This window comes from Ochlerotatus camptorhynchus, unplaced genomic scaffold (assembly GCF_037179485.1).
Source record: "Ochlerotatus camptorhynchus isolate MF236.1 unplaced genomic scaffold, CSIRO-AGI_Acam_v1.1 ptg000149l, whole genome shotgun sequence".
NCBI lineage: Eukaryota > Metazoa > Arthropoda > Insecta > Diptera > Culicidae > Ochlerotatus > Ochlerotatus camptorhynchus.
The window spans coordinates 174,980-195,000 of NW_027040639.1; the positions used below are offsets into that span (position 1 = coordinate 174,980).

Sequence of the window (20,021 nt, forward strand, 5' to 3'; positions counted from 1 at the left end):
TTAATCTCACCTGTCCATTCAGATCAACGATTCACACGCTAATAACATTGCAATGATCGTTTGCAGCCAGTTACGTTCAAACGACTAATCGATCTACTCAATTATTGATCGCTTACCCGCTTTTGCGGAAGTGGTGTAGCAGCTTCAATCTCGCTAGACAGAGTCGAGCTGGATCGGCCACCAGCAACTTCGATACCTAGTACCTGTTTGATTGGCACACATTTCAACATAAACAAACAAGCCAATAATTGCGTCTTCCCCCCGTTGCTTATCAGTGCGATAAGCGCAACACTCAGCCATCGATGTGATACCGAAATCAACCCTCAGCACCTTTACGACCGTGGTTCAAGTCAGCAGTTGTAATGTAAGGTGCAGTTACTCAGCTCGATTCGTTCTTTTCCGCGCAACGTTCGGTTGACTTTTTTTTCTCCCTCAGACAAGAGATCACAGACAAACATACATACTCATTGGGACGGTTTATCCACGCTTCTCTGGGCTGAATCATTCATCCGAAAACAAGATAAAAAAATCCGGGGTTTTCACGTTCGAGAAAGATCATCTACCTCTCTGACTGGTGCTTCCCAGCCGATCGGTGTGCGTTGCACTGCTTGCTGATGGTTGCTGCTGCTGGTGGTGTCCCCACCCAACCCTCCTCCAGTTAGGGCTAACAACAGCGGCCGTGGTAGACGGATGCCGGCTCGGGCAAGCATTTTTCTTCTTATTCTTTGGCATTATTACGTGCCTACTGGGACTATACGCCAGCTCTCAGCTTGGTGTTCTTTGAGCACATCCACAGTTGCTCACTGAGAGCTTTCTAAGCTTGTACAATTTTCGACCAACTCAAGTCGACTCAATTTCGTCAAAATGATGTTTTGGAAAATCCATGACAATTTTACTCAACCAATTATCCGAAACCTCGATTTTCCTCATTTTCGAGGAGTTTTTCCTGGAAAATTCACCCCAATTTGAGGGTAATCCGAAATTGAGTCAGTCTCTGATCGTCCCTGTCAATCATACTCTATTTGCCCAGGGAAGTCGAGAAATTTACCAACCGGAAAAAATACCAAGACCGGATCGAGAATCGAACTCAGCCACCTTCAGCATGGTCTTGCTTAATAGCTGCGCCCCTACCGACTGAGCTAAGGGAGGCCCCGTCAGGCAAGCGTGTGTTGAGCAAATAACAGCAGCGGCAAAACAAGAGATAGAGATATGTTAAATGTGTGCTATAGGCAGACTTGACCGACTGTGGGGAAGCCAAAGTTTGCGCCTTTGGAGTTAGTTCGTGGGGAGCCATCTTCGAGGTTTGTTCTGAGCAGATTAGTAGCGCGCAGCGCGTTCGCGAATTGGTCGTTTTCCGAGCAATGACGACCAGAAGGATACTCGTCGCGGTGGTGGTAGTGGTGATTGTGACGGTTTTCGCGCGCAAATGTAGTGCAAATTTTGTGGCCTACGATGAGGATGAAATGATCAACGATCTGGACGAGGCGTACGCCCAGGATGAGGATCAGAAGCGGGAGGATTATCACAATGCCATCGATCGGTTGATTTCCCACGCACTGAATCAGACGGATGGAAAAGCCACGGCCGAAGCGGTCGTCAAGGTCAACGCAAATGAAACCGACCGAGATGAAGATTTGAAATGTGCCGCAAATCGGTCGGTAGGTGTGACAAACGAAGTGATACATTACCGTGTTGTAGGGCTCTGTGTTGTTGTTGTGCATTAGGATTGGGTTACATACAATGTTAGAACTGGTTGTCTGCGGGGTGACAAAAGCTCGAAGCATAATCAAGGTGGGTAAGGTGCACCTTTTTGGCCTCGTACGTTAATTACTTTCGGGCAGTCAATGCATATGGTGGAGCCGCAAAGAAGCAACGCGATAACAAATGGGGAGCGATTCTCGCGTGTCAATAAATCCCATCTGTTTCTGTGCCTGCTGCCAAGGCAAGGTGTGTGCGTGCGCGCGAGTCATCGTGATTTCGGTGGTTTGAAACTGTGTTTCTCTGGTGGGTTTTTGGGGTTTTCTGAGTTTGCCCAAAATGTCAATGTCTTTGGAACTAGTTTTTGATGACGAGAAGAGGATGAACTCATTTGCCGAAAATAGCGTTTGTGTTTGTCGACACGGTTGGATTTTGCGTTCTTCTCGTGATGGTTTTTCGATGCCCTCATGGGCATCGGTAATTATCACTTTAATGGTAATGGACGCTTTGACCAATCTTTCAGTTAATAACTTCAAGACGAAGCATTATCGACAGCTGATGTTGTCCCAGTGTGAATAAGGCTTTCGTTAAACAATAATCTTTTACGCTTTCCTGTGTCTAGAGTTTTGAAACCTTCTTATCTTCACAAATAAAAAAACAAACTAGGGGAAGTGTCCCAGTTATGTAACTGGCCATACAGCCTAAGACTTTAGCATTTTCAATAAACTCAAAATTTATTTAATCTCAATTCTGTTCTGCATGCATGCGTTGAAAAATTGCGAAATACTTAATTTGAACCTGATTAAGGTCGTATGGCCAGCGGGACCCTATCCCTGTCAACCACATATAGATGCACAATAGCTCACATGATTTTGAAATTTTTGGAAATCTGACACTTTTGGGCATACTTACAGCGGTAAAACTGACGGAGGTACGATAGAACAAAACGGGTTACTCTTTTGCACTTGCATCGCAGTGCGGAATGCTAGAAAGAGCAGTCTGGTGCAGTCATCTTAACCCCTATTTTCATCACATTGACACGACGAAATTCTTGATTGCTGCCTCCGTGCATATGGCCAACACACTTCCTCTATATGTTTGCAAATCTTTATGTCTATGAACACATACCCCCCCGCAAAAAAAAATCGCGTTGAAGTCTTTTCAAAGTTGAAACTGGTTTTGCTGTTAAATTAGTCTGAAAAATTTGACATAATTGATGATGGTGTCAATTGTCTTCCTTTGTTTTTTCGCTAATGTTTTTTTCAGGAACTCGTTGAAAAATTAGGCGAAATTATAATGGCCAATCAACGGAATGGATTTCATGGCCATCGCTAAATAAATTGACTGGACGTTTTATGAATAATAATTATTCTCTTTACTAACAATAGCAATCTTTGTGAGCAGCACTGTCGCTAATGATATTGGCCTTTTGATTCAATTTTATTTCTTCAATTGTCGGTCGTTCCTTATCGCAAATTGAACATACTTAATTTTGACGTAGGACTACGTCTGTGATTTCTATATGGGGGTACACTTTGTGAAAACAGAAAATGGATCATGTAACAAAATTATGAAAGATTTTGAACGTTAATAATTCAGCGGCCCCTGGACCAATTTCAATAATTTTATCACCAATCGATCAGAAATATTTCTACTCTAATATCTGTTTAATTTAAGACTTTAAAATTTGTCAAAATGTCACTTTTAAAAATTACACGAATGTACAACTGTTGCTATAATAATTAAAATAACCACCAATTGCCTGCGAAAAGTGATTTCCCTAACACAGATTTTAAAGTTGAATCCCATCCGGTCTCACTAAACGGTTTCTATTCAATCACCACGTGGTGAGTGGTGGTGTTCTCCAGTACGCAACGAAAGGCACCCCGGCAGCAGCTAGCTATCCGATCAGCGGTTGAGCCAGGCTGATCGGATTCAGTTCCAATCACCGTGTGTGGTGGTGTCCGGTCGTTGGCATCAGCAGCAGCAGTGCTTTCGGCGCGTGGTGTTGAACATTCCCAAGTAACAATTTCCAGTTGAAGAAACGCTTTCGTTTTGATTTTGTTCAGCTGCATGTTGAATAATAATTGCACAATGTGTTCACCACAACTTTTATAAAACCCTTGTTTACACTGGTTTGGAGAACCTATACAACTGCAACACAAAGGTGTTGTCTAACGTATTGAGTAAAACGTTTACCCAAAATCAATTTCTTGTTGAAGAAACGCTTCCATTGTGATTTTATTCAACTGCATGCTGAATAATAACTGTACACTTTGTTTATTGTTACTTCTGTAAAACTCTTACACTGGTTTGGGGAACCTGTTCAACTACAGCATTATATGTATACGCGCTATAGGAGTAGAAGCAACTTTTATACAACGTTTATAGATACATATTTAAACTCAAGCTTTATTGTTTTGGTGAAAGCTCTAATACAACGTTTGTAGACACCTCCTAACAGCTGCTTCGAAAAGTATTAGAGATTGAACCTGAGAGGCGTTTGTTACACTCTTTTATGACTCCTAAATAATCACTATACAGCAAGCGGTGAAAAGCGTTAATAGCACTTTTTAATGACTCCTTAATAACCGTTGTGTAAGAACTCACAATATTCACAGATTAAAATTAGTTTAACAATTATCGTGGTACGCCAAAATAATTGCTTGTACAGTTTCCCTAAGGGGCCTCCCTTAGCTCAGTCGGTAAAGGCGCAGCTACAAAGCAAGACCATGCTGGAGGTGGCTGGGTTCGATTCCCGGTCCGGTCTAGGAATTTTTCGGGTTGGAAAATTTCTCGACTTCCCTGGGCATAGAAGTATGATTAGACTTGCCACACAATCATATCAATGCAAAAATGGTACAGGCATCGAAAGCTCTTAATTAATAACTGTGGAAGTGCATCAAGAACACTAGGTTGAGAGCACGCAATAAGCTAATAGCGATATGCAATAAGCTTGAAATGCGAAGAAGAAGAAGAAGAACAGTTTTTATTAATTTAATTTATTTGTGCACATTGAAAAAATATGTAATTATGCCATAATTCACATTCTGTGATCATGGAGATGGTAGTAACAAACATCTGTTTAATCTTTGAATGATATTCTTTCAATTAATCTCTCTAATCATTAATTGAGAGAATTTATAATTTACCTCTACTCCACCGAGGGTTTCTCGAAGCAAGATTCGAACTCATGATCCCGGATTGCCAGCCGCTTCTGTTTCCATCTGCTCTATTCTTGAACACATATTTTGATCATATGAGAGAAATATATGAAGCTTATCTTGAGTGACTTCTCTTGCAGTCGAATAATCATTGCCTTATGGTCATATAAACGTGCCTATCACTTGTGCTATTTTTAGCAACAAAATTGTGGTTGGTGGTTGGTCGAACTTAAACAATAATTTAAGAGTGCTCCAAGCAGTTTTTGAAGCTTTTAACCAAATGGCAATACAACTACATTCTTGTTCAACTCTGGAAGCTATTATTCAACGTTTGATCAACTCAGGTGTTATATAAGAGCTCTCAATTGTTTGTTGGGTTGTTCTCCAGTACACAACGAAAGGCTGCCTGCAAGCAGCAAGCTGCAGCCCGCATGAGCATCTGTAGAAGAAGAAAGAAGCCGCACCGCTATTGACCGGAATCAGTAGCTCTTCGTGAGTCGCTGTGGACCATCTATGTCAAGTGCGTCATACTAAAGAGTATAAACAAAGAGAACCCCGCTCAAATACCTATTCTTACATAAAACACAAGCTTCTGCTGCAGTTAACAAATAAGATTTATTATATAAGACCACATAGTCCTACGTCACCATTGCGTACAACCCCATAAGGCTGTCCCTTGTAGTTTTTTTTTTAACAAAGGGTGTCCACAGTTAAATTGCATCACTTAGAAGTACTCCGATTGTCATGAAATTTTCAGGGAATGTAATACTATATATAAGCTTGGTTAACGTATCTTTATTGCACTCTATTTCTTCACCAAATCCAAAAGCCCGAACTTTCTTCTTAATTCCACCCATAAGGTTTTGTACAACGGTTGAATCAACTTTTCTTCTTCTTGCAACCATGATTTCAACATTTCCTGCTCCGTAGTGACCACTTAAGAATGCTTACGGAGTTCGTGCCCAGTATCTTTCAATCGACCGCAACTCCGGTGTGTTTGGGGGATTGAGATCCGCCGGCACGGAATTGAGTCCATTCGTCTTGTACCACTCCAGAACGTCCTTGGAGTAGTGACAAGAGGCTAGATCTGGCCATTCAATTGAACGAACGTTGTGTGATTTGAGAAACGGTGGGCATTCATTCTTGTAGACTTGGCGATTTACGGTTGTAGTTGTTACGAAACACACACGATAAAATCACCTGCCAAATCATGCATTTCTTGGGGAACTTCCCGAGGGACTCTTAAACATCGAACTTGTCTTTCGCAATCACATACTGGTTTCCCGCAATTTGTTTGAAGTCCGCATTCATCGTCCATGTTATAGCAGTGTGGTTTTGTCAACATTTGTGTGTACAGCAGTAGTTTTGCTCGTTTCTTGACTTTCTGCACGACTCTTTTTGTCAGGTGTAGTTTTTTTTTTCGCGACATCCCGAACGGAATAGTTAGGTTTGCGTTTGAAAGCAGCAACCACTCGCTTGTGATCTTCAACGCAGTACGGAACACTTTTACTTGCACTCACTTGCTTCCGATTGAAAGTCAACCGTTTTCCGAAACGTTTTATGAAACGAGGAACAGTGGATTGTTGGATTCCCAACGTCTTTCCGATGGCTCGGTGCGAAAGATGTGGGTTGTTGAGGTGAGTGTGCAAAATTTTCACGCGCTCGCGCTGTTCCTTCGACTCAATTTTCAAAACTATTAGAAATTTCACAATGAAACTCACGAAGTGAAATCAATACACGCAGAGGCCATCTCACCCAAAATTTCATTAAAATTTACCCAATAAATCATAATATCATGTTTATATTCTAAAGGAAAAGTGTTAAACCTAAATTTTCTATTCTACAATTGATTTTATAGTTATTTGCCTAGTCTAGAAAATTGTTATTAAAGTGAGTAATTGAGTGAATTTAAATTAACCTACCTAGAATTGTAAACTAACTAAAATTGTCAAATTTATAGTTCCAAAAAAGAGGCTAGAACATAACCCTAGCGAGCAGAAACTTTATATCTGGTGAAAGCACCGAAAGTGTAAGTAACACTCATTTTAAAATTTAAATTATGCTAATCAAATATACTTGCAATTTAAAGCTGCACCTATCCACAATTTGTGCTGCTCAGAACCCGGTGTTTTGTTTGTTTCTGATCGCCACCATAACACACTTTAAAACTTTCGCAAGTTCACTAACATGAGTGCGAAACAAGCCCGCGATAATGCTGAGTCATCCCACACGCCGGACAGGAATCGATCGGGAGGCTGCGTGAGCTGCTCGCGCCCCGTATCGTTCGACAATTTCGTCCAATGTGACCAGTGCGACAGCTGGTGGCACATGAGCTGTGCGGGGGTGACAGAATCGGTCGCCGAGCGGGTATTTACATGCCGCAATTGCTTGCCGTTGAGTGTCAACACTAAGTCGACCAACCGGTCAGCTCGAATTGCCCTGAAGCTGCAGAAGCTGGAGGAGGAGTGCGCCATTCAGCAGCGCGCCTTGAAAGCCGAGAAGCGGGCCATCGAGCAGGAGAAGAGGCTCATGCAGGAGAAATATACCCTGCTGGAGGAACAGTTGGACGAAGAACGGGACAACCAAAGCAACCGCAGCATTTCTCGGAAATCGCGCCAGGTGAGGAAGCCGCAGGAGGATTACCGAAGTCCGACGAACCGGTCGAGCGCCGTAATCCGGCAACGGGGTGTCAGACGGAAGTCAACCCAGTGAAGGAGCAGGAGAAGGTGATATTATCGCCGATGGATCACAATCCGGCGCAGCAGAAGCAACGATGGAAAACCTTAGTGGAAGTATCGAACCTTTTTTGGAATCAGCAGTGGAACACAGGCGCGATTCCCAAGACGGTTCCGGATCAGCGAGTCGAAAGTCGTATGACGACATTTATTGGTAACCCTTTCCCCTCTGAGCCCCCCGTAATTCCACCAGGTAAGCCACCACTTAATTCTACTATACATAAGGATGTTGCTCAACCGAGTCAAGATTATTCGAATATGCTAGCGAAATTGGGGATTAGTCCGACTCTCGTCAACCCGAGTCAGGCAAAATTAATTGGGACTGAGCCTGTTCTACTAGGCCATCTCACCCCTACGGTTCCTCTCTCTTTGCCTTTGGGATGAAACCAAACCCAGTTGCCTCCAACAACGGGTCCCAATGTTGGCCATATACAGCCGAGTGTGCCCGGCACTATTCCGGCACCAAGTGTGCCTCTAACTTTTCCGGCACCAAGTGTACCTCCCACTTCTTTGGTACCAAACCCGGTACCTGCCCCTTCGCAGTTAGCCGCACGACAAATAATGCCTCGCGATTTACCCCCTTTCGCCGGTGACCCCGCGGACTGGCCGATCTTTGTCAGTTCTTTCGTGAACACAACCGCCGCGTGTGGATATTCGAATGTGGAAAACCTTGCCAGATTGCAACGGTGTTTGAAAGGTGCCGCGTATGAAGCCGTGCGAAGCCGTCTTTTACTACCAGAATCAGTGCCACAAGTTATCAACACCCTCCAGCTGCTTTACGGACGTCCGGAGCTGTTAATCAACGTGCTGTCTGCTGATGGAGTTAGTGGAAAAGTTGCCCGCCCACGTCAAGATGGAGTGGGCAAACTTCATGCAGCGGTACCCGGCGGTGAACCTCAAGACCTTCGGGGACTTCATGAATGGCGTGGTGGTATCGGCCAGCAAGGTGACGCAGTTCACAGGAGGATTCGGGAAAGGTGCCAACGTGGAGAAGTCAAGGATGAAGCATAAGGTAACAATCAACACACATGTAAGCCAGCCGGAGCAACCGAAGAACGAGGAGAAGCAGTGTTGCGTTTGTAAACGACGTGGACATCGTGTTCGGGATTTTGACAGTTTCAAAGCGCTCTCCATCGACAATCGTTGGAAGGAAGTGTAACACAACGAACTCTGCCGCAGCTGCTTAAATGCGCACGGGAGACGAAGTTGCCGGAATGCCAGTCAATGCGGAATCAACGGATGTACCTTTCGGCATCACCCTCTGCTTCATTCCAACCGTAGTAATCAACCATCCGGAAGAGCGACAACGCTGAGGCCAGCTTCAAATATCGAATCCGCTGGCAACCATGCGCATCTAATGTCGAATCAATCGTTACTTTTTCGCGTTATTCCCGTAACACTTTACGGACCAAAGAAAGCGGTGAAGACCTTCGCCTTTCTGGACGATGGGTCGTCCCTCACACTCGTTGAAGAGGAGCTCGCAAACGACATCGGCGTCAGCGGAAAAGCGGCACCATTGTGCGTAACCTGGACGGGTGATGTGTCTAGAATCAAAGCAGACTCGAAGCAACTACAGCTGAAGGTATCAAGCGCTAACGATGGAAAGCACTACAAACTGAAGGATGTCCGTACCGTAAAGAAACTGGCTCTGTCGGGTCAGACGCTGCACATCAACGATTTCGTGGACAAGTTCAGGCATCTCAAAGGTCTTCCGCTTGCTGGATATGAGAACGCGGTCCCTCAGTTGCTGATTGGGGTCAATAACTTGCGACTTAACATTCCGTTGAAGGTGAAAGAGGGTGAAATCAACGAACCGGTCGCCGTGAAAACTCGTCTCGGCTGGTGCATATACGGAGGAGGTGGTGTTCCCTTGTCAAATACACTCAACTTCCATGCTTGTGACTGTGACCGTGAACTGCACGAAATGATGAAGGACTATTTCGCCCTCGAGGACGTCGGTGCCAAACCGGTGACCGAATTGGTTTCAGCCGAAGACAGAAGAGCTCAAGAAATTTTGGATAAAAACCACTGTACGCGTAAGCGATTGATTCGAGACCGGCTTGCTGTGGAGGTATGATGAAATTGAGTTTCCGGAGAGCTACGGAATGGCTTTGCGAAGACTCGAGTGCCTAGAACGTCGGATGGCTAGGAATCCATTGTTGAAGGAGAACATTCACCGTCAGATAGAAAAATATCAGCTGAAAGACTACGCGCATCGAGCCAGTGAGGAAGAGTTGAAGACAACCGATCTTAAACGGGTCTGGTACCTACCACTGGGAGCGGTGGTGAATCCAAAGAAACCGGAGAAGGTGCGTCTCATCTGGGATGCCGCAGCTGTAGTTAACGGGATATCTCTCAACACACTGCTTCTCAAAGGCCCGGATCAACTTACGTCGTTGCCAGCAGTTTTGTCAAGGTTCCGACAGTATGCGGTGGCGGTCTCCGCTGATATTAAAGAGATGTTCCATCAAATGTGGATGCGTAGGATGGACCAACAATCGCTGCGTTTCCTATTTAGCAAGGATCCGACCGTTTTACCGGACATCTACGTCATGGACGTGGCGACATTCGGGGCAACCTGCTCCCCAGCGTCTGCACAATATGTGAAAAACAGAAATGCGGCAGAATTTGCCGGAGAGTATCCAAGAGCCGTTGAAGGAATCATATCCAATCACTACGTCGATGATTACCTAGACAGCTTTGGTACCGAAGCGGAAGCAGCAGATATAGCGGAGCAAGTGAAGGCAATCCATAGCAAAGGAGGTTTCCTGCTGCGGAACTGGCAAACAAATAGTATCCATGTAAAGCAGCGATTGGGAGAGGCTACGGACCCTAGCAACAGGCATCTGTTTATGGATAAAACCATGAAATACGGCCGGGTGCTTGGCATGCTGTGGATGACAGAGGAAGACACCCTGAGCTTCTGCGCACAGATGAAGGACGACATACAGCAAATCGTGGACAGCGACTCCCGTCCCACAAAGAGGCAAGTCCTGCGGTGTCTAATGAGCTTTTTCGACCCGCTGGGATTGTTAAGCTTCATCATGGTTCAGGGCAAGATTCTGCTGCAAGATGTTTAGCGTGCTGGAACACAGTGGGATCAGGAGATAAGCGAGAAACATTGGGAACGTTGGCGGAGCTGGACTGTTCTGCTACAGCGAATATCGACCATACAAATTTCCCGATACTATTTCCCGAACGCCACCGAGCAGAGCTACCGTCAGCTGCAATTACACGTGTTCGTGAACGCAAGCGAAGCGGCGTATGCAGCAGTGGCGTATTTTCGAATAGTCGACGCAGACGGGACACCAAGATGTGCTTTGGTGATGGCGAAAACGAAGGTGGCGCCGTTGAAACCGTTATCGATACCGCGAATGGAGTTGCAGGCCGCTACGCTTGGGACCCGATTATTGAGGTCAATTCTTGAGTCCCATACTGTGAAAGTTACGGAGCGATATTTGTGGTCAGACTCATCGACGGTGCTAGCCTGGTTCAGAGGGGAACCCCGCAAGTACAAACAGTACGTGGCCTGTAGGATTGGTGAAATACTGGAGCAGACGGATGTGATCGAGTGGAGGTGGGTACCGTCGAAGCAGAATCCAGCGGATTACGCAACCAAATGGGGAAGCGGGCCATCCATGGACGTCGGAGGAGTCTGGTTCCAAGGACCACCGTTTCTGCAACGGCCTGAGAAAGAATGGCCAAAACAGAACATGTCACAAGGGGTCGTCGAGGAAGAATTACGTGGCTGTAACGTTCACGTCGAAACTGTCGTGCTACCAGCAGTAATAGATTGTGATCGCTTCTCCAAATGGGAGCGCATGCATCGAGAAATGGCCTACGTGCATCGATACGTGGGAAATTTGAAACGGATGATCTACGGTGAAGCGAAGCATACAGGCTACCTCACTCAAGAGGAACTACGACAGGCAGAAGCGACCTTGATTCGGATGGTACAAGGGCAGACTTACCGTGAAGAACTGACAATCCTCTCAAACAACCAGAATCATCCGAGACCACACCCAGAAGGGTTGAGCAAGCACAGTGTGCTGTATCAGTTGACGCCGTTCATCGACGACACCGGGATTCTATGGGTGGATGGGCGAATCGGAGCAGCAGAAAATGTAAGCAACGAAGTGAAATTTCCAGCGATCCTGCCCAACAATCACCGGGTGTCGGATCTGATCGTAGACGCCTATCATAGGAAGTATCGACACGCCAATTCGGAGACCGTAGTGAATGAGATACGGCAGCGGTATCATGTGTCCCGCCTTCGAACAGTTGTCCGGAGAATCGCCAACGTGTGCACAATGTGCAAAATCCGTAAAGCAGTACCTCACATTCCACGAATGGCCTCACTTCCTCCGGCCCGCTTAGCTTCATACGCAAGACCATTCACCTACGTTGGCCTGGACTTGTTTGGACCATTGTTAGTGAAGGTCGGTCACAGCAACGCAAAAAGGTGGATAGCGCTCTTCACCTGCCTCACTGTTCGAGCAGTGCACTGCGAAGTAGTGTACAGTCTGTCAACGGATGCTTGCCTCAAGAGCATCCATCGCTTCGTGGGTCGCCGTGGTACTCCAGCCGAAATCTACACAGACAACGGAACAAACTTCCACGGCGCTGAGCGGGTGCTGATGAGACAGCTTCAACAAGGTCTTGTCGCGACTGTGACTAATACGACAACTAAATGGTACTTCATTCCTCCATCTTCACCCCACATGGGCGGAGCGTGGGAACGCATGGTGCGTTCGGTCAAGCAAGCGAGGATGGGCGCAAACAGTAGTGATCGGAAGCTCGACGACGAATCGCGGAATACGTTTGTTATCGAAGCGGAGTCGATCGTCAACAGCCGTCCACTCACTTACCTGCCCTTGGACGCGGAAGAAAGTGAAGCACTGACTCCGAACCATTTCCTGCTAGGCAACTCGACCGGGGTGCGACAACCAGTAGCGGAGCCGACCGATAGCTCGGTAGCAGTGAAGAATTCCTGGAACCTGATCAACCATCAACTCGACTGTTTTTGGAGGCGCTGGACTCGAGAGATGCTGCAGACCCTGACCAGGAGAACAAAGTGGTTCGGCGATGAGAGGGCTGTCGCTACCGGCGACCTAGTGCTGATCGTGGAGGACAGCAAGAGGAACAGCTGGATCAGGGGACGAGTGATGGAGGTTGTGCCTGGGGGTGACGGAAGGATCCGTCAGGCTATCATAAGAACTGCGAAGGGGCTGCTGCGTAGGCCTGTCGCAAAGCTAGCTATTCTGGACATAGTAGATAGTGGTAAAACTGGAACCGGTGGCCAGTGTAACGGGGGGGGGGGGGGGGGGAGGATGTTGGCGCTGGGATCACTGCCTCAAGTCGCGATGCGTAGTGTCACCCGAACCGAACCACGGACTTCAACTGTCCGCTGTCATAGAATGACAGGAGCGAACGAAGAGAGAGAGAGAAGGAACATCGGAGATGAAAAGAAGACGTTGGATGTCAGTTTGGCGAGATAATCATAACATCAAGTTCATATTCTAAAGGAAAAGTGTAAAACCTAAATTTTCTATTCTACAATTGAATTTATAGTTATTTGCCTAGTCTAGTAAATTGTTATTAAAGTGAGTAATTGAGTGAATTTAAATTAACCTACCTAGAATTGAAAAAGAGGGCTAGAACATAACCCTAGCCAGCAGAAACTTTATATCTGGTGAAAGCACCGAAAGTGTAAGTAACACTCATTTTAAAATTGAATTTATGCTAATCAAATATACTAGCAGTTTAAAGCTGCACCTATCCACAATTTGTGCTGCTCAGAACCCGGTGTTTTGTTTGTTTCTGATCGCCACCATAACACCATTAGTAACGTCCCAATAACGCGTTCATCTAGATAAAATTGATAAATATGGGCCCAATCTTAGATCCATAGGCCAACATAAGAGACATTTCCCCTATCATTGAATTTGGTATGTGCAGGTAAAGATCTATCCAGCAGGACACGTTTCACAAAAGTTGATAAAATTATGTTTTCGTAATGTACCAACAGTGTACCATAACGTCCCAAGTAACAATTCTGCAATAATTTGGCATCCACTCTGATTTATGATGGTTTTATAATGGCAATGAATAATCCATTTAGTTTAAATACAGCATTTCACATTGTAAAACGTTCCTGCTTAGTAGTTCACCTTTTCGTTGTTTTAAAAACCTTTTACAGTCTGGCGAGAAGTCAAAACCTGTCTAGTTTTAAAATTAAATTTAAAATAGTTCTCAATCCCACCATAAAACTGTTCTATAAATCAATCATAAACATCATTAGCAATGTTTTATTAATGTCTTGATAAAGTACTCTATAAACCTGTTCTATCATTATAAAAGCAATCATAAAACCATTAGGTTTTAAATGAGAGCAAAAGGCATGTATTGTTGACTTTTAGGATTTTAAAAAGTGTATCATAAAATCTCCTCTGATTATAAATTGAACTTTAAGGATGGATCCTCATAGTAAATAAAAATCAAATTTATTACAAGGATATCTCGAAGGATAAACGAAGTTGGAGGAAAAATTCAAGCGATGCTAACGACCGCAGGAAAGTCGATTTCAGTAAAATTTAGTTCTTTAGAAGAACCAGCACGTCCGGCAAAAACGGGTACCATCAACGACTGAAAATCTGGTGGAGAAGAGTGAAGTGAGCGTGGTCCTCAAGTTCATAAAACATTGACAAAACAGTCTGAAAACAGACCAGCTTTCTCCAGACCTTGCGAATAGATGAAAATCGGAATAACTTGTGTCAGTACCGACAGCAAACCACTGAAACTGTCAGTAAGTTGGTTTCCGATCTATAGCTGCGATTTTATTCGGCGAAAGGGTCATCACTTCGAAAAAAAATTCATTCAACCGTACATTCCTGCATCGTTTGATGGTGCACTTCCAGAACCACCCGGAAGAAGGGGATCTTTTCGGGAATGATCGAGGTTACAGCTGTGCGAAATGCGAAACGTTGTGAACACTTCTGAGTAACTGCTTCCAAGCCATCGGGAGAGAATCGCCTGGAAGAACGCTGAATCGCACAGCGCAACTACCGAAAGATAAACAAACTTTGACGTTTAACATTTTGTAGGCAACATTGCCGCCATAACTGCTGCCATAAATTTGAACGGGTTAGGATCAAGCAAAATGGCTTTAGATAAATACAATTCAGTCTACAAGTTTTCTTCATAAAAGCCATTTCAATACCTTATGAATTTGTTAAGGATTTCTTGAAAGCAAAATAACTTTTATGCCTCCGCCATATTACAATTATTTTGTTTGTTTTTTTTTACAATCTTCGATTTTCAATCTATATTTCCTTGGATATAGTTTTATTTTAGTTAATTTAGCAATGAGAAAATATTTAGAATGCAAAAATCACGAGAAACAGAAATCTCGACTAAGCTTAACGATCGATCTGAAGAATATATTTTTTTTCTTAATGTAAAATAATTAGTAAAATCGATGTTTTCCGTGGGCGGACTAAAGTTTTTCGATCGTTTCACGTACATTTTACATCAAGTTTTATTTGGCACATAAAACTAGGCCACTTCATGCGAACTATTTAAAAATTTTGGAAATTCGGCAGGTTTTTGATACGATCAGTTTTTATTTTAATTATTTTGATAAGATTGGATGGTTTTTATGATTCCTTTTTTATCTTGATTGTTGTTTTTCTACTGAACTTAGCAAGCAGCTAGGGTAAATGGCTTGGATAGTGGTTTTAATTGTTGCCAAAAAGCTTTTATTGTGGCTTGAATACGGTTTTAAACTGGATCTCAATACGTTTATCGTACAACCATTTTGCAGTAGATCAATCTTGAAGAGCTTCGATAATATACCCTTCAGAATCTTCTCCAGGGTGGGCCAACTAGACAGATTCTAGCATCAATGAGGTTTTGGTGGATGCATCAATGGCAAATCAGTCTTGACCAGGGTTTTATGAATGTTGTTTTATAGTAGCTTTGTAGTATTTCATAAAACTTAAAATGTTACTTGGGGTACCTTCAAGGATTTTGAACGCACCTCTCAATTTCTTTGTTTTAGGGTGTCCTGTTGAATAGGCGGGTGATTTTTCAAAATCTCTTCTGAAAGTTTAAATTTTTAAAAATCTCGAAAATCCAGGGTTGTAGCCCAGAAGGATCTAGGCACTTTAGAGCAAAATCAAAAAAGGCGTTTGTTCAGAATTCCAAAATAAGCATTTTGGCCAAGTTTGGCTCAAACCGGTGACATCGACCACAGGTGGTGTACCTAATGGAATTTTTTTGGTGTACCCATATTAAGGAATTTTTTTCCAGGAAAAACCTGGGAAATCTGGAAAAACATGAGGCAAATTTACTCATTGCCGAGCTCCTGACCTTTTTGAAACGAACAGAATCTTGAAACGCCTTTTTTTATGTATATCCTATTTAGAATCTCAAAATTATTTTGAAGCCTCATAATTTTTATGATTTCTTCCAACTGCGGTATATAGTGTTTTTTAATGTTTTTTTGTGGAAGGGATTTTGAAAAAAAAAAATCATTGTCCGAATCATTTTGATAAGTCTTTACAGGATTTCTTTGAAATTTTCTCAAGAATGTCTTAGTCCTAAAATCTCTTCAAAATGTTCTGGAGACTGTTTTCGGAAGTCTTTTGGAATACTTACTAATCTTGTGGAAACGTTATCAGAATTTCCATTGAATAGAATAGTGGTAGGAGTGGTAGTGTATGGCAGGTGTCTATAAACTAAAAATGCGCATAAACCAACGATTTCTTCATCCTTGCAGCCCCAACCGATCAAGGCATCCCCGACGCTGACAGTGAAAAAATGCTGCCCACTGGGAGAAGCATTCCTGCACGAAAGCATCAGCAAATGCAGGAATCCTCTGCGAAAAACCCGTCTACCAATCGTCAGCCGGGAAGTTCACCTGTACGATCAATCGTGCTACACATTTGCCTCCTATCTGAGGCACAACCTGACCATCGACGGCCACTGCATTGGCAAGCAGTAAGTTTCAAAATCAGTCTATTGGGGATCATCAATTTCGAAATATCACGATTTTATTTCATTTGGTATGAACCAGTCTAGCGTTCAACGACGGGGCCCTGTTCACGGTGATCCAGAACGGTTCGCTGATGGTGTCCAGCCCGGACCAGATGGTGATCTACAACGATTACTGTCTGGAGGAAACCGGAAGTTCGGTGCTGGTGGCACATGTTTGCGACACGATCGTCTTTCCGGATCCGTTCGACTGGGTGGATAAGTTGATCATCGGAACGGCTCTGGTGACTCTGTTCCTGACGGCACTGCTCTATGCCTTCGAGGCAACGTTTCAAACCATATTTGGGCGGTTGATTACGATTCATGCGGCGCTGCTGTTCACCGCTTTGCTGCTGGAGTCGGCGTTGACGGAGTTCAACGAGGCATTCTACTCCACCATTGTCTACGTCCTGATCGGTGCGTCGTACGTCCTCTTCGCGGCAGCCAACCTGTACTCTTTGTTCTCCAGTCTGAGCAATTATCAGAAGATGGATAATCGCAATGTGGTGTATGTCGCCTTCGGATGCTGCTTGTTTTGGTTGTTTTCGGTTATGTTTACCATGTACTACAATGGTAAGTTGCGTGTTTTTCTGATTCATTATTTGATCTATAAATATAGTTCTGTGTTGTAGACAAAGTTGTCGCCCTTTGTACGGTATTTAGCGGGCTGGTGCTGAGTGTTCTTGTAAATCTGATTATACTCCGGGGGATCTTAAGACGCCGCCATCAGCTACTGACGGGGATGGATAGTTGCTATGAGATTTCGGACAGCAACGAATATTCGACGTACGTTCATCATCGGAAGGAACTGTGAGTATGATTAATACGCTTGACGTCAGAACAGAGGTTTCTGGTATCTACGAACCCAAAGTTGATTCAAAAACTATGGGCCTAGATTTATAATAACAAACTTGTAAATCGGAGAAGGGAACTTTGGAATAACAATGATCTTCACAATGAGTTCAAAGGGCACTAAGCTTTACCAAGTCTAGAAGTAATTTACAAGTTTGATTAAGAAAGCAAACCATTGATAATAAGACAGTTATTGCAAAGGAGCCGTCCATAAGCCAAGTAAAAATCATAAGGGGATGGGGAAGGGGATGGTTTTTTTGATTTTCTACGGTCTACGCAGTGGACAAAAACCAACTATCTAGTTTATGGAGAGTCCCAAAGCCTTCGTTTGGCCTTTAGAGACAAATGTAGAGAACCTCCAGTGCAAGAACATATGTTTCCACGAGCTAAATCAAATGATCCAATCCAAACGTTGCGTCCGCTATTAGAATCCTGGACACTTTTGAAACAAAACAGTGTAGCTATTCGATAACCGCCATAACGCAGCTTTAACGTCTGCAATGGTGAATTTGCATTGAAGAAGTTAACGCAGACGTTATTGACGGATATCGATTATCATCCCTGGAACTAATCCAAAGTACTCTTGGACTTAGTGGACCCTTATCTGTAAGTGTAGAGTGCAGAGCAATTTACTTCCACTATAAATCCAGATGATCTCAATGAATGTTTAGAAGACCTCCGTTTCAGGGCAAGTCCAGTAAACATCTTTTGCAACTTCTAGGGCTCGGTTTAATGGGTAAGACAAAGGAACTAATGGATAACTAAAAAAATATACGGACACTTCCTTGGGATTAACTGCTGGATCCTGACCTCAAAATCCACAAGATCTAGTAAATCTCAATAGTCAGGGTTGTAATGGGTAAGACAGAATAATTGAGCTCTGGTTATACTAGAACGACGTTCTAAAAATTCCATAATACTGAAGGACTCACTTGGTAAACTCAAACGAAATACTCTTAGATGAGTCCTGATGATTATCAATACACAGAAGCACAACCTTCATGAAATTATTTGGGGGGTGCAAGATGTTTTTGAGAATAGTCCATTTTGCAAACTGGTAGGAGCTAGTTAACATGACAGAACTGATGAAATTTAGACTGCATGGTTATTCATTCAGGATTAATCAAATTAGGGGATAAAGCTGACGAAGAAGCTTCACACATGATTTAGATTTTGATAATATACTAGGTGGGGTGAAAAGTAAACTACTTGGGAATAAAAAAACATCTTTTTTTTTTTAATTTTATTCAATACAGCCCCTTTTAGCTCAGTACACTTATTCCAGCAATTTTCTAATTTCATGATCCCGTCCGAAAAGTAATTTTCAGGAAGGTCTGCAAAATGCTCCTCCGCAGCGTCGATGATTTCCTCACATGAGCAGAATTTTTTATTGATGAGCCATCTTTTGAGATTTTTGAAGAGATAATAGTCTGAGGGAGCCAAATCGGGCAAATACGGTGGATGCGAAAGCAATTGGAGTCGTACGCCATTGATTTTAGCCGTAGTTTGCGATGCGCACAAAAGCGCATTGTCTTGCAAATATAATTTTTTTTTCGCTTCATGTGAGGCCGTTTTGCAGCGATTTCGGCCTTCAATGCACAGTAATACCAACAATCATTGGCGTAACTAACCCTCCAGAATTATCTAGGCCCCCTCCAGAATTTTTGGTGTTTGTTTTTGACTCACCGGTATTTTTTCAAGCTTGTTAAGTTCAATGCAACTATTTAACAATGATTAATAAAATTGGACCACCAACAAAGATTTTTTAAAGTCAAATAGAAGTTTAGGAAAGATCGTAGAAATTAAGTAAACTTGGTAGATATTCTGGGAAATTCATAGACCTCCAGAAAAATCGTAGAAAAAAAAAGAACTTCGAAAAGTTCTGAAAACTGCGTAGAAGTAGAGAATACATTTAAATTTGAGGAGCTTCGTAGAAGTTAAAGGAACATTATTTTATTTGAGGGAAGCTCATTATTGATCGGTAACCTCTACATAATTTCAGTTTTGTTTAGCCTCATGGACTTGGAATAGTTGTGAAAATTCAACAGCAAACTTCGTAGAAGATTTTCGAATTCCGTAGCATTTTCAGGAGCTGCGTAAAACTTCATATAAGTGTAAGGAGTTTTGAAAAAAATCAGGGAATTTCAATAAACTTCTAAGAACTTCAGGGATCTTCGCCACAGTTTAGGGAACTTCGTTGCAGTTTTTCAGAGATCTTACTCCAAAAAAGCTCCATGAACTTCTTGGAGGTTTTGGGAACTTCGCTAAATTCAAGGAACTTTCTAGGTGTTCAAGAATATTTGTAGATGTCTTAGGTGTCTTTCCATAAGTGCAAAGATATTCAAAATCTTTGTAGAATTTAAAGAAATGGAAAAAAAATATGGAACGTGGAATAAATTCAGGGATATTCGTAGAAGGTGAGGAAATTTTGTAAAATCCAAGTTTTGTAGATGTTCAGCAAACGTTGCATAAGTTACAGGATATTCTTTCAAACATCCTTCCTAGACATCAGGAAATATTCGAAAGATCTCCATATAGT

General features: G+C 43.2%; 1 protein-coding gene across 1 annotated transcript in view; it reads left to right on the forward strand.

Annotated features, from left to right (window-relative positions):
* Nucleotides 1-1,333: 1,333 nt before the first annotated feature.
* LOC135701051 (uncharacterized) overlaps nt 1,334-20,021 on the forward strand; it is a 26,940-nt gene continuing 8,252 nt past the window's right edge. Inside the window, exons 1-4 of the mRNA XM_065221757.1 lie at nt 1,334-1,658; nt 16,377-16,597; nt 16,674-17,203; nt 17,263-17,440. Of these exons, the coding sequence (XP_065077829.1) occupies nt 1,362-1,658; nt 16,377-16,597; nt 16,674-17,203; nt 17,263-17,440 (1,226 nt within the window). The 5' untranslated portion in view covers nt 1,334-1,361. The remainder of the gene's footprint in view (nt 1,659-16,376; nt 16,598-16,673; nt 17,204-17,262; nt 17,441-20,021) is intronic.